The sequence below is a fragment of the Ovis aries genome, chromosome 7 (genome assembly GCF_016772045.2).
Source record: "Ovis aries strain OAR_USU_Benz2616 breed Rambouillet chromosome 7, ARS-UI_Ramb_v3.0, whole genome shotgun sequence".
Classification (NCBI taxonomy): domain Eukaryota; kingdom Metazoa; phylum Chordata; class Mammalia; order Artiodactyla; family Bovidae; genus Ovis; species Ovis aries.
Window position 1 is genome coordinate 10,959,356 of NC_056060.1, and position 15,692 is coordinate 10,975,047.

The following is a 15,692-nucleotide window of genomic DNA, read 5'->3' on the forward strand; positions in this document are numbered from 1 at the left end:
AAGCTTATGGAACTTCCCCAAGGCCACACCTAGGAAGTGATGAGCAGGGATTCAAACTCAGGCATGGGTCCATGTGCCACTGCTCCGGATCAGACATGGCTATCCTTCACAGCCAGTACGGTCTTAAAAAATGGTAGAGAAAGAAAAAGCAAATACTGGGAAACTGAGGTTTGGGTTTTACATAGTATATTAGAAGGAAATAAATGAACAAGAAGAAATTCATTAGCCTATCCAGGAAGCAGGGGTTTCTGCACAGATTCTCTGAGAAAGTGTGGCAGAGCAGAAGGGCACTCGGCCCGAGCCATAGACCTGAGTTTGAGTCCAAGCCCCGTCATTCCCTTAGGTAGGTTGTTCAACCTCCCTGACCTTAGGCCTAGTCTATATAGTGGGAATTATAACCATTTTATCTATTTCACTTCAGTATCGTGAAGACTGAAAGTCGCTCAGTCACATCTGACTCTTTGCAGCCCCACAGACTGTAACCTGCCAGGCTTCTCTTTCCATAGGATTTTCCAGGCAAGAATACCGGAGTGGGTGGCCATTCCCTTCTCCAGGGAAGCCTCCCATCCCAGGGATCAAACCTGGGTCTCCTGTCTTGAAGGCAGATTCTTTCCTGCCTGAGCCACCAGTTGTGAAGCTTAAATGAGATCAAATATAAGACAGAGCTCTGTATCCAAATGAGATCAAGCTGATTACTATTATTATTATGTGGATTAGTAAGACTCTTCCACAGAAAAGAGAAAAGATGGTGTGTGTGTACTTATGCATAATATAGGAATATATATATGCATGAATATGCATATAAGTACATATGTGCAAGTAAGATGTGTTGTGCAAATGAAGATGAAAAAATTAGTCGTAATGTCACAGAAAAAACCCCTGTTCAAGTGTGCTAGGGAAAGCCTGCAGGCCTTGATTTTGAGTTGCCTGTGCTGTGCTGTGCTCAGTCACTCAGTCAATGTCTGACTCTTTGAGACCCCATGGACTGTAGCCTGCCAGAAAATCCATGGGATTGTCCAGGCAAGAATACTGGACCAGGTTGCCATTTCCTCCTTCAGGGGACCTTCCCTACCCAGGAATTGAACCTGTGTCTCCTACATTGGCAGGCATTTCTTTGCCACTGAGCCACCAGGGAAGCCCCTATCAAATCTGCAGATAGTGTTGAAAGATTGCTGCTGTGACCAAGATAAGAGGGACAGTAGTTCTCAAAGGACTAATACCAAGGTCCTTGCTCCCACAGGTGACTTCAGGGAGCTGCACTGTAACAGCGAGCTCCACCCAGAGGGCACTGGAAAAGGAGCTCTTTCATTCTCAGGAGAGAGAGAGTGTATGTGTGTGTGTGTGGCGGGGGGGCGTGTATAATAAGAAAAATGAAGATATCAAATGGAGCATGAGGCTCTTTGACATGTCCTTTAAAGGGAACCAGCACCAACACCTCTAGACACAACGAGCTTGTTCCTGAGAGACCCCAGGCTGCCCCCTCACCTTTCCTGCCCCCTTCACTCTCCTTCCTCCCCCAAGTCCTCTGCTACCTTTGTTCACTTCTGGGTTTTCTGCTGAAGCTTGTCCTTTATTGGATTTATCATGTCTACTTTCCTTCCCCGCTGGTCGGTTTTTAAACACAGCAGCCAAAATCATCAACATCAGTAGCAATTACATCCATATTCAAGATTACTTTTGTGAAGGGCCTTGCCAGAACCCCAGAAAGCAATCTCTTTCTGAGGATTATGCAAGTCAGAATCTCATTTTTAACTGACATGTGTGATGAAATACATATTATCTACCCATGAAATTTAATGCTCAAGTGGCATAATAAAATGTGTTTGCAGTGCAGACTTCTCTGGATCCATAAAAGGAAGCAAATTTTCATTAGGTTTTTAAGTCAGTGACCAAGTCCCTTAGAAAATGTCAAAACTCCCCTTAGCTTGTCAACCCTACAGAAACAGGTGGTGAGCCAGATCGGCCTGTGGGTCATGGTTTGCCGATCCCTGGTCTAGAACTTTTTATACATTGAGTATTCAGTTCAGTTCAGGTCAGTCGCTCAGTCGTGTCCGACTCTTTGCGACCCCATGAATTGCAGCACACCAGGCCTCCCTGTCCATCACCAACTCCCGGAGCTCACTCAGACTCGCGTCCATTGAGTCCGTGATGCCATCCAGCCATCTCATCCTCGGTCGTCCCCTTCTCCTCCTGCCCCCAATCCCTCCCAGCATCAGAATCTTTTCCAATGAGTCAACTCTTCCCATGAGGTGGCCGCAGTACTGGAGTTTCAGCTTTAGCATCAGTCCTTCCAAAGAAATCCCAGGGCTGATCTCCTTCAGAATGGACTGGTTGGATCTCCTTGCAGTCCAAGGGACTCTCAAGAGTCTTCTCCAACACCACAGTTCAAAAGCATCAATTCTTTGGCACTCAGCCTTCTTCACAGTCCAACTCTCACATCCATACCTGACCACAGGAAAAACCATAGCCTTGACTAGACGGGCCTTAGTCGGCAAAGTAATGTCTCTGCTTTTGATATGCTATCTAGGTTGGTCATAACTTTTCTTCTTCACATGAAACCCATCTTCACATGAAACCCATTGAGACTGAAGTCCTTTGTCTCTTTCTGCCTATCCTCTTTTCCCTAAGCTCATTATTTTCCCACCCCCTCCCTCCTATTCTGGTTTACCAGTTTACCATTTCTCTTCTAGCTTCACCAGTGTGAACTATGACCCTCAAAAGAGAATAAGGGTCATTTGCCACTTGTAGGTGTACCCAGCCTTGCAGGGGGTACTTATAGAGTGGGGCCTGTGGTGACCACGTTGGCCTGATCAGTAACCCACCACCCCGCGCTCTTCCTTCCTGGTCGAGCCCGCTCCCACAGTGGAGGCGGAAGATACCTGTTGTCCCTTTCCTATCCTTCCTGGCAGACAAGACCCAGGTATATCTGTGGCCCACTCCTGAACAATAAGACTTGAGGAGAAAGAGGCCTGTGTGGGTGCTTTGGGGAAGGGCTTTCCTCACTGGAAACAGCAAGGGTGGAGATTGAGAGAGATACAAGAACAGAAGCCTTCCTCTCCCCTTGCTTCCTGCTTTTGGATGATGCCACGTAAAGACATGACATTTGGAGCTGCAGTAACCAGAAGGGAAGTTCAAGAGCTGATGCAGAAGCATAAGTGTTAATTCACAGAACCACCCCTACAGGTCCCCCTCTCTGGACTTCATGGTATAGGAGGTTATGAACCCCTGTGTTAACACAGACAGCCTTCATTCTTGCGAAGCAGCTGTTGTAACACAGAAAATGAAAAACCGTTCTAAGAAAACAGGAAATGCCAAATTTAATAGACCACCACATGATACTAGTTATACTCTTAATGCCTCCTGATTAAGAAAAACCACATAACAAGCTCCTCCCTGGCAGCTCTGTCCCATCTACGTCAAAACGTGTTCCTATTTCTCCTAATAATTACTGCTTTATCTCCACCTTCCATGTCACAGGCAGGCTTCTTGGAAGTTATCTTATTTTATCATTACCCTTATTCTCTACTTCCTTTTCAGTCATCCTCACTCCTCAAATGGCAGAACACTGTTTTTCTTTCACCCACACTATTCCATCAAATGCTTTCAACAAGAGTTGTCAATGACTTCCATGTTGATAAGCCCAAGCAGTTTTCAGTGCTTATCTTGCTTGACCTCTCCAAGGTATTTATACTATTCACCATGCCTCCCTGACACCATGTTTCCCCAATTCCTTCTTCGTCTTCCTGTCTTTTTCACCGCCTTCTCCTTCTCTACTGGTTCTGAATGTTAATGTTCCTCAATGTTCTTTCCTCATCTTACACATGCTTCTTCATCTTGGGTAATCATCTACAGCTTTAATTGCTGCCTAGAAATTGATGCCCATACCTGTCAACCTTTCCCCTAAGTTACAGACCCATGAAAAGTGTCTGATGGAGACTGAATGTCTTAAAGGTGCCTTAACCTCAACATGGCCAAGCCAAACCATCATCACCCCTCCTGCCTCAGTGAATGGCACTACAGTCTGCCAAGTGGCCCAGTTCAGAGCCTCAAACATCATTTTGACATCTCTCTCCATGGTCTCGCATATAACATGCATCCCCTCTGCTTGCAATATTCTTCCCTTATTTTGTGACATGGGAATGCCTCTTCATCCTTCAAAAAGGATGACTTTTCATCCCAATCAAAAGTCAGCCCCTCTAGGAAATCTTTTCTAGCTCTAACAGTAAGTTGCTTTCTGCTCAGCCTTTTCTTATTTCTTAGGTTACATGTCTGTTATAGCCTTCATCGTATTATTTATATCAACTGTATATCTGGGCAGACAATGAGCTGGAGAACAAAAACTGTATTTCATTTATATTTGTATAGCCTGCATTTGTAACTAGCAGTGCCAATCTTCCTGTTGACAGTTTATCACTAAAATCCTTCAGGTGTTAGTTCCTTCAGTAAGGTTAAACACGCCCCCAGGAATTCAATACTATTCACTTGCTTACAAACCTTTTTGCCCACATTGATGAATTTCAATCCAAATCAAATCCTCCCTAATTCCAAACACATTCAAATGGACAGAATTCTAGCATATTTTATGAGGTTGCTTTACGTCCTATTATTTCATCGCATTTCGTGTCTTATTTTCTCAGCAAATACATTTAGTCTTCCTGCACTAAGTTGGGACCTCCCTGGCACAATAATCATTTTTATCACTAGATTTGGCCGGAACCACCATTTTGACGGATTAACGTATTGTTTAATGAAGCAGAGCAGTTACTTTAACAAACGCTAATTGTCAAAACTCTGGACTTCAAGTTGGGTAAACATAGTTATTAGTAATAAATGTCCTCAGAGTTGCATTTCTGGCTATTTTTCTAATGAAAATTTCCACAGTATTTAGTACAGGATGTTAAAGAAGCTTAATGATGATTTTAATAGTCTACTTAGACCTTTATAGAGATTGAAAATAAACTGTTTTCTTGCTTCACTAACAGACCCTAATTGCTAAGATAACATATCTTTTTTGAATTCTACAAAGTGTTTTTACTTGAAATTGTATACCAATCAAAAGGCCCTTGCTTCATTTACTGGCCCCTTACTCATGTTAACTAGTTTCTAGAGAAGCTATTTTCCTGTTACTTAATCAAGAACCTACCTTTGTTATTAATATTAAACTAAATAAGAGCCCAAAGTCTACATTTTCCAGAACTGCAGCATAAATGTCATCACACGTTAGAGTATAAACCATACTCCCTTCAGACCATCTTTTTTTTTTTCAGATTTATCTATTTTTGGCTGTGCTGGGTGTTCGATGCTGCGCACAGGCTTCTCACTGTGGCGGCCTCTCTTTGGAGCCTGGGCTCTAGAGTACTGGCTAATTAGTGGTGCCACAAGGGCTTAGTTGCTCTGCAACATGCTGAATCTTCCTGGACCAGGGACTGAACTCCTATCCTCTGCATTGGCAGGCAGATTCTTAACCACTGGACCACCAGTGAAGACCCTCAAACCATCTTTAAAGGTTAACAATTATCTTCCATTTCTATTCCCTTCAAGAATTCAAGTGGTAAACTTGACATTATTAGTCATAACTTTATTCAAGTATCAGTGAACAAATATGTTATGAAGCTTCCATTTAGCTGTGTCAAATAACAATGTGTAATATGAGTAACTTCTCCTTCTGAAGAACAGGAGCAGAAGCACGATGGGTATCCCCATGCCCAGCTGTGCGAAGCTTTGAAAAGGCTCATGACTCATGCATGGATGCTTTCTGGGGAGAGCAGGGTGGCCCCCCAAGCTGTCTGCAGATGGCCTGTGAGAGCGGGAAAGGAGGCTGGCTCTGGGATTGCATTATGGTCAAGGGGTGGGCCAGGATGGGGTTCCCATGCATAATCTAGGGCTTGCACAGCACCCAGACTTTCTCATCAATTTGCTCAGAGACGGAACCAAAAAGAAGGAGAATGCTGAAGTTTGAAATCTGTCAGCAAACATCAAAAATGGAGCAATAGCTCTATGTTATTAGAGTCATAATATGTCATAGAGTTCTGTCTAACTCTATGATACAATAGTTAGAAATGGAAGGAAGCCTAGTCTATCAGTTGCTACAATAAGATTGTAATGTTATAATAATGTTACATAATAAACAACCCCCAAATCTTATTAGCTATTCTGTTTGAAATCCTAAAAGATGAGGCTGTTACAGTGCTGCACTTGGTATGTCAGCAAATTTGGAAAACTCAGGAGTGGCCACAGGACTGGAAAATGTCAGTTTTTATTCTAATCCCAAAGAAGGGCAATGCCAAAGAATGTTCAAACTACTGTACAATTATGCTCATTTCACATGCTAGCAAGGTTATACTCAAAATCCTTCAGACTAGGCTTCAGCAGTATTTGAACTGAGTACTTCCAGATGTACAAGCTAGGTTTAGAAAAGGCAGAGGAACCAGCGACAAATTGCAAACACTTGTTGGGTCATAGAGAAAGCAAGGAAATTCCAGAAAAACATTACTTCTGATTCATTGACTATTCTAAAGCCTGGACGGTGTGGATCACAGCAATCTGTGGAAATTCTGAAAGAGATGAGAATATCAGAACTTCTTACCTGTCTCATGAGAAACCTGTATGCAGGTCAAGAAGCAACAGTTAGCATTGGATATGAAACGACAGACTGGTTCAAAACTGGGAAAGGAGTAAGACAAGGCTGTAAATTGTCACTCTGTTTATTTCACGTGTAAGTAGAGTACATCATGTGAAATGCCAGGCTGGATGAAGCACAGGCTGGAATCAAGACTGCCCAGAGAAAAATCAACAAGCTCGGATATGCAGATGATACCACCCTTATGGCAGAAAGTGAAGAGGAACTAAAGAGCCTCTTGATAAGGATTAACGAGGAGAGTGAAAAAGTGGGCTTAAAACTCAACATTCATAAAAGTAAGATCATGGCATCCTGTCCCATCACTTAATGGCAAATAGAAGGGGAAAAAAATAAAAACAGTGACAGATTTTATTTTCTTGGGCTCCAAAATCATTGCAGACAATGACTGTGGTCATGAAATTAAAAGACGTTTGCTCCTTGGAAGGAAAGCTAAGACAAATCTAGGTGGTGTATTAAGAAGCAGAGACATCACTCTGCCGACCAAGGTCTGTCTAGTCAAAGCTATGGTTTTTCCAGTGGTCATGTATGGATGTGAGAGTTGGACTATAAAGGAAACTGAGCACTGAAGAATTGATGCTTTTGAACTGTGGTGTTGGAGAAGACTCTTCAGAGTCCCTTGGACAGAAAGGAGATCAAACCAGTCAGTCCTACTATGAATATTCATTAGAAGGACTAATGCTGAAGCTCCAATACTTTGGCCACCTGATTTGAAGAGCTAACTCATTGCAAAAGACCCTAATTCTGGGAAAGACTGAAGGCAAAAGGAGAAGGGGGCGATAGAGGATGAGATGGTTGGATAGCATTACCAACTCAATGAACATGAGTTTGAGCAAACTCCGGGAGATACTGAAGGACAGGGAAGCCCAGCAACAGTCCAAGGGGATGCAGAGAGTCGGACACAACTTAGAAACTGAACAACAAAATCTTAATGGCATGCCAAAAAAAAAAAAAAAGTTGTTCTCAAGGCTGGAATCAACAAGACAGATCTGCTGATCTTGCCAGAACGTACTCATCTGGGTAAGTCAGCTGTAAGTGGAGCTCAGCTGGCTTTGTCTAGGATGACTTGTAACTCAGCTCTGCTCCATGTTTCAACCTCCAACAAGCTAGTGCGGCCACACTATCAAGGCAAAGGCAGAAGTAGAAATAGTCAGTCCAGTTACAAGCATGTTTTAAACTTCTGTTTGTAGGAGTTTTGCTACATTTGTATTGACGAAAAGAGCTACATATCTAAGCCCAGAGCTACAGCAAGAAAACAAAAGCTGTATGGAGAAAAAGAGTGAAGCATTGGGGCCATTTTTGCAATCTACAGTACAAATAGATTACTAACATATCATAACCTCTTACCCTACTTTACAGTACTAAGAGAAAGAAAGTCAGTTCAATCACTATCAAGTGCCAGAACTGTTCTTGAAATTGGGACTATAAAAAAATAAATGAGATACTACTAAAGAGTTTACAGCTTGTTACTTGGAGGTAATTAAATAAATTAGCACATTATTAAGATAAATCAAAATTCAGTGCGGTAAGTATATCAACAGATAGTTTAATAAAGTGGCACAGAAAAGACACCAATCAAGTCTTTTCCCTCCTTTACCATATATTTCACAGCCAATTTAATAGATTTTTATGGAAATTAAATTTCCTCCTGATTTCGAAGACATAAAGAAAAAGCTGACTGTGATTCCCCAAAGAATAGCCTCACAAAATTGCAGTATCTTTAAAAACAAAACTAAATTGTAAGTTCTATCAGGCTAGCAGAAAGTCATTTGATTCTTTTGTTGCTCAATTACACTTAGTAGTCATCCAGTTTCAACCAAAATTTATTGTGTGCCTACCTGTGCAAGCTATTTTTTCTGGGAATCTGCTGGGATTTGGGGAGGCCTGGGAAAGAGGATTAAACAAAGATGATTTAAAAATATGGTGAAGTGAAGTGAAGTCGCTTAGTCATGTCCGACTCTTTGCGACCCCATGGACTACATGTAGCCTACCAGGCTCCTCTGTCCATGGGATTTTCCAGGCAATAGTACTGGAGTGGATTGCCATTTCCTTCTCCAGGGGATCTTCCCGACCCAGGGACTGAACCCGGGTCTCCCGCATTGTAGACAGACACTTAACCATCTGAGCCACCAGGGAAAAATATGGTATCTGCCTTCAAATAACTTCCAGCTTAGTCCTACTTACTCTGAAGTCCATTGTATAAAACATATACAAGCAAAGCTGCTGGGCTTGAAGTAAAAGTTGGGAGCCTGCAGCCCCCTCTGTCCCAGGCCACTGCTGAGGACACTGTCCAGAGACTTGAAGACTGCACGCATGCTCAGTCGTGTCTGATTCTTTGTGACCCCATGGACTGTAGCCCGCCAGGCTCCTCTGTCCATGAGATTTCCCAGGCAAGAATACTGGAGTGGGTTGCCACTTCCTTCTCCAGGGGATCTTCCTGACCCAGGGATTAAACTTGCATCCCCTGCATTGGCAGATGGATTCTTCACCACTAGGGCTACCTGGGAAGCCCAAATCTAATCCATCTCACTAGTGTATAGTGAGAAGGCAATGGCAACCCACTCCAGTACTCTTGCCTGGAAAATCCCATGGCGGAGGAGCCTGGTAGGCTCTAGTCCATGGGGTGGCTAAGAGTCGGACACGACTGAGGACTTCACTTTCACTTTTCACTTTCATGCATTGGAGAAGGAAATGGCAACCCACTCCAGTATTCTTGCCTGGAGAATCTCAGGCACAGGAAGCCTGGTGGGCAGCTGTCTATGGGGCTGCACAGAGTCGGACATGACTGAGGACTTCACTTTCACTTTTCACTTTCATGCATTGGAGAAGGAAATGGCAACCCACTCCAGTATTCTTGCCTGGAGAATCCCAGGGAAGGGGGAGCCTGGTGGGCCTGTCTATGGGGCCGCACAGAGTCGGACACGACTGACGTGACTTAGCAGTAACAATGTATAGTCACACTGCTGGAAACATGTGCCTTTGTCTCTTCAGTGCTCTCTCATATGTAGACATATGGTGACCCACTCCATACAGAAACTTTAGTGTAACGTGGCATTAAATGAAGCCGGAACCAGAATATGGCAGACCTCGAATATATATAATACAAAGGAACTCTGAATATGGCTCACAAACTTCCAGGTCATTGGCTGTAAGTGGAATCATAACGGGTTATTCTTGCACAGTTTGCGAATAAGAAGATGAGTTAATCTTCCAGCTTGTGGCAGTTTGTGGCTTATTCTTAAACTTTGAAATGGAATTCTTTGAGACTTAAAGGGATATAAATACATTGCTGGATTTTCTCCATTTGTCAAGATTGTTTATGAGGGGAAAGCTTACCATTGTTCTGAAATATTTTTTCCTCTAGTTAATCCACATTATTTTTAGGGGGCTTTGCTAGAAGGAAGACTAATTCCTCATGTTCCTTCCCTCTCTTTTAGGTCCTACTCCCATAGCTTTAAACTGTCACTTGGAATCTTTTGGGAGGGTGAAACAGAAGTGGGCAGACAAGTGTTTGGAAAATAAATTCTCCATAAAACTCTACCATCCTATAAACGGTTCTGTCTGGATGGATTCCTTGAGATGTGTTTTATTTCCATTAAAAACTCAAAAACTTTGAAACATTCACTGGTCACATCCCAAAGCCTGATGGGGAAAATATTCATCATCTGAAGTATTCAAGACAAGCTTGAAGAAATAAAAGAAACGAATTGTTCACCGGACCACCTTGGGAGGCAGAAGTTCCCGCAGAGCCCAAGACGGGTGTTAAAAGCTTGTCCAAACAATGTTCCGTTCAGAAAAGAAGAGGTGGGGGACGGACGGTGCCCAAAGCTAGCGGGTCAGTGTCGTCCTCTGCTTCCTTTGCCCCTCTCTTCTCCTCTCTGTCTTGCGTGTCCTCACTGTACCAGCCCCATCCCCGCTCTCCCCATCCTCCTAACTTCCCGGTCCGTCCGGGGTCGGCGACCACGCCCACCTCCGCAGACCCGAGTCGGGCGGAGTGGGGCCCCTCGCGTCCCCAGTCCCCAGGCTCACGCCTTTCCCTCCGCCGCTCCGGCCACCCCCACACTTCCCGGCCAAAGGGGATCCTGGCCAAGGGGGCCGCCCCGGCCTCGGCCCTTCCCCGCCCCGCCGGCCGGACCATAAAGCGCCCAGCCCTGCCTCCAGCGCACCCCGCTCCGCGGCGCCAGGACCCGAGCGCCGCCCCCGACGGCTGCCCGGACGCCGCCGCGCTCGCCTCACCTGCGCCGCCCGCGGGAAGCCCGCCCGGGGGCCGCGCGCCGCCCGCACGCCCAGGCGGGGCCCCGGCTGCCGAGACTCCCGCGCGCCCGCGGGGAGCGCGCAGCGCCAACATGCTGGCCCCGCGCGGAGCCGCCTTCCTCCTGCTGCACCTGGCCCTGCAGCCCTGGCTGGGGGCCGGCGCCCAGGCCGCCCCGCAGGGTAAGTGGGTGCGGGCCGGGCTCCGGGCCACCGAGCCCGCCGTCCCGCAGCTCCGCGCGGGCGAACGGAGGGACCCGCCCCGCGCGCTGCTCCGCCCTGGGCTCCTGGGTCCCTCTGGGCACCTCACTGCGCCTCTGGGGCCCGAGGGAAAGCGTATTGTGCTTGGAAGCGGTCATTAGAGATTAGAATTTTCGGGGATTCGATTTACCGGCGGTGAGATCAATTCCCTATACAATATTCTGGGGGTGTAAAATTTATGTTCAATCTAGGCAAAGAGGTGGGGTTCACTACTAAGTTTGTAGCGCGGCCCTAGACCTCGAACACGTCCTGTCTGGAGTACGGTGAAATCTGGATTTTGTGCCCTGCGGCTCTGTGGGCCGCCCTCCCCTCGGCGATGACATCCTAAATCCTTCGATGTTAGCCTAGTCTGAGGCCACATACCCAAGAAAGGCGCAGTATTACTCTGTTGCCTTGCCGCTGACCTTTTTCTGCTCCAGCTCTGCTGGAGCTTTGGGAGGTGGCTTATCTGTGCCCTGGTGGCTCAGAGATTAAAGCGTCTACCTGCAATGCGGAAGACCTGGGTTCGATCCCTGGATCTAGAAGACCCCCCCCCCCCACCCCGAGAAGGAACTGGCAACCCACTCCAGTATTCTTGCCTGGAGAATCCCATGGACGGAGGAGCCTGGTGGGCTACAGTCCACGGGGTCGCAAAGAGTCGGACACGACTGAGCGACTTCACTTCACTTCACTTGATTCTGGAGGTAAATTGAACAGGAAAGCTAAGAAATGGGTCTTTTCTCTACAGAGGTTAAAAATTCGATAAATAATTTGAAAAGCACTTGGATAATCGGTCTTCAAACTCCTTTGTGACAAGAACCGTTGTGCAGAAAGCACTTAAGCTTAAACAGAATTTTGGGAAGACCGAAAGGAAGAAGTTATTTAACCAAGAAAAGATCCTTAGGGCTCTAATTGGCTAGCCAGCGATCGCCTTCATCTGTTTGAAATTGATGCCTGGGGTTAATTTCCTTCGAGTTAAGGAAATAAAACTTGAAGTAAAAATTGCTTTTTCTAGAAAGCCAGAGTCAAGATTGCTTATCCTGGTCCCTTCCCCTCCCACTTCAGTAATTACCCGTTTAAACTTTGCATTTCACCAAACAACTCATTCTGATTCTAGACCAGGCTACCAGAATTTTATTGTCAGGGGGTACTGGACTGCGTCTAGTTTGAGTTGAAATGTTTAAAACGCTGCAGTTTATTCATTGCAGCCTTGCTTCTGGGAAAATAAGAAAGGAAACTTTTTTAAAAAATTAATGTATAATTGGCATATAATGTTATATTAGTTTCAGGTGTACAACATAGCGATTTGATCATTGTATGCATTGCAAAACCTTCACCACAAGTCTATTTAGTATCTGTCGCCACACATGGCTGCAATTTTTTCCCCTTGTGATGAGGACTTTAAGATCTACTCTCTTAGCAACTCTCAAATATGCAATACAGCACTATTAACTGTAGTCACCAGGCTCTATGTTATATCCCCACGGCTTATTTTATAACTAGAAGTTTGTACCTTTTGGCCCTCTTCATCTATTTCACCCCCATAACCACCACTCCCACTTCTGGCAACCATTAGTCTGTTCTCTGTATTCTATGAGATTCTTCTTGTTTAATAAGATTTTGCATATGAGATCATACGTAATTTTTTCCGCATTACACTTAGCATAATGCCCATGAAGTCCATCCATGTTGTTATAAATGGCAAGATTTCATTCCTTTTTCATAATTGGATACTATTCTATCATATATGTGTGTCTACACCTTTATATATGTCATTTTCTTTATCCATTCATCCACTGATAGACACTGGTTGTTTTCATATCTTGACTATTATAAATAGTGCTGTGATGAATAACTCCACGTATCTTTTAGAGTTAATGGTTTTGTTTTCTTTGGATAAATACCCAGGGGTGAAATTGCTGGATCATATGGTAGTTCTATTTTTAATTTTTTGAGAACCCTTCATACTGTTTTCCATAGTGACTGCACCACCTTGCATTCCCACCAGTGATGGACAGGGTTCCCTTTTCCCCACATTCTCACCAACACGTGCTGTTTCTTGTCTTTTTAATAATAGCCATTCTAACAGGTGTAAGGTAACATGTCATTGTAGTTTTGATTTGCATTTCTCTGGTTACTAGTGATGTTGGGCATCTGTTCATGGATACGCTGGCTGTCTGTCTTCTTTGGGGAAAAGTTTATTTGGATTTTCTGCCCACTTGTAAATATGTTTGGTTGTAGTTCTTGGTTGTTTTGCGTGTCTCTTCTGTTGAGCTGTATGAATTCATTATATGATTTGGATATTAACCCCTTACAGCAGAGATGTGATGTGCGGATATTTTCTCCCGCTCCATAGGTTGCCTTTTCCTTTCACTGGTTTCCTTTGCTGTGTAGAAGCCTTTTAGTTTGATGTAGGCTCCCTTATTTACTTTTCTTTGTTGCCTTTGCTTTTGGTGTCAGAAGGAAGCTTTTTAACACAGTTCAGAAACTTTCTTATTGCAGACATTATTTAACAGGTTTGAATTCATGGGTCTAATATTTTGTGTTACTCGAATTTTTGACATTTGAACACGCAACTTCATGATGTGCAGGTATGGATTTTGCTTTTTCTGAGACATAGCTGCTTGTTTTGTGGAGACTTGAAATCAGGCTATACCTACATGATCTGGTTAATTTAATTGCTGTAGATGATCTGATTAAGTCAAATTTCTGATAGATGCCTTTATTGAATTGATTAGTCTTACAGTTATCAGCTCCACTGAAAAATTTGCTCTCTCCTTTTTCCTCTGAGCTGCCTTGCTATTTTTATTAGTAAGTATTTGATTTTCATGATTTGGTGGTTGGCCTCATTGGTAGCAATAATTTCACCTGTACACTACTTGAAGATTGTGCTTAGACCTTGGCACTATTACTGAAGTGTAATAACATTAATAGAAACTTGTAGTGTCTCATTTCCTTTTCAGAATGCTCTCCAAGCTCATTACTAACTAATCCCAACTCTGCCTCTTGAGAGAGAAGTCAGTAGATTGGAAGAACCATACAGGTTGAAATGTGATTAATTTAGTTTGAGGTGAATTGTGAAGTAATCATGATCAAAGCAAGAATCAGGAATACCAAGAGTTTAGTTCTGCATGCTGTTCCCATCCTTGAAACACACATCTCTTTCCTGAAGATGTCTTGTCCTAAAGGGAACTTTTAAATATGTTGTCTTATTTCCCTTCTCTTTTACTGGTGAAAATATAAAGTTTCCAGTTCTCTGTAAATTTAAGAACTCTCCACCCTTTCTTGAAGTACCCTGGGCAGCAATCCTCATGTTTGGGGAATGTGGGACACAGGAAAGAACATAATAGATAATCTGCTTTCCAACATTGCTAGTGTTAATTTCATTATTGTGAAAGGTTCTCAGTATACATGAAAGAAAGAATACAGATCCAATTTGAAGACAGATCGTCTTATAAAAAGAGTAGACATTCCTAAGTAACTAGGCTTTTTACTTGTTTCTTTTATAACTATTTTTTCTTACAAAAGCAATACAACTTCATTGTAAAAAAAAAGAACAAACAGAAATTTGGGTAAACAAAAGAAAAGGAAGTTTAAAATGTAAATATAATCATGCAAATGAGAGATAGGTACTATTCATGTTAGCATCTTGTCATATTGGTTTTCAATTCTTTTTGTAGTTCAGTTCAGTTTAGTTGCTCTTTGTGACCCCATGGACTGCAGCACGCCAGGCCTCCCTGTCCATCATCAAATCCCACAGTTTACTCAACTCATGTCCATTGAGTCAGAGATGCCTCCAACCATGCCATCCTCTGTCGTCCCCTTCTCCTTCCACCTTCAATCTTTCCTGGCATCAGGGTCTTTTCAAATGAGTCAGTTCTTCGCATCAGGTGGCCAAAGTATTGGAGTTTCAGCTTCAGCATCAGTCCTTCCAATGAATATTCTGGAATGATTTCCTTTAGGATGGACTGGTTTGATCTCCCTGCCTTCCAAGGGACTCTCAAGAGCCTTATCAATTCTTCGGCCCTCAGCTTTCTTAAAAGTCCAACTCTCACATCCATACATGACTACTGGAAAAACCATAGCTTTGACTAGACAGACCTTGGTTGGCAAAGTAATGTTTCTCCTTTTTAATCTGCTGTCTAGGCTAGTCATAACTTTTCTTCCAAAGAGCAAGTATCTTTTAATTTCATGGATGCAGTCACCATCTGCAGTGATTTTGGAGCCCAAGAAAAGAAAGTATGACACTGTTTCCATTGTTTCCCCATCTATTTGCCATGAAGTGATGGGACCAGATGCCATGATCTTAGTTTTCTGAATGTTGAATTTTAAGCCAACTTTCTCACTCTCTTCTTTCACTTTCATCAAGAGGCTTTTTAGTTCTTCTACACTTTCTGCCATAAGGGTGGTGTCATCTGCATATCTGAGGTTATTGATATTTCTCCCGGCAATCTTGATTCCAGCTTGTGCTTCATCCAGCCCAACATTTTCTCGTGATGTACTCTGCATATAAGTTAAATAAGCAGGGTGACAATATACAGCCTTGACGTACTTCTTTCCCAAT

At 43.7% G+C, this 15,692-nt stretch overlaps 1 protein-coding gene across 1 annotated transcript in view; it reads left to right on the forward strand.

Moving 5' to 3' along the window:
• Window positions 1-10,801: 10,801 nt before the first annotated feature.
• The window catches only part of THBS4 (thrombospondin 4), a 53,660-nt gene continuing 48,769 nt past the window's right edge, over window positions 10,802-15,692 (forward strand). Inside the window, exon 1 of the mRNA XM_027971492.2 lies at window positions 10,802-11,071. Within this exon, the coding sequence (XP_027827293.1) occupies window positions 10,984-11,071 (88 nt within the window). The 5' untranslated portion in view covers window positions 10,802-10,983. The remainder of the gene's footprint in view (window positions 11,072-15,692) is intronic.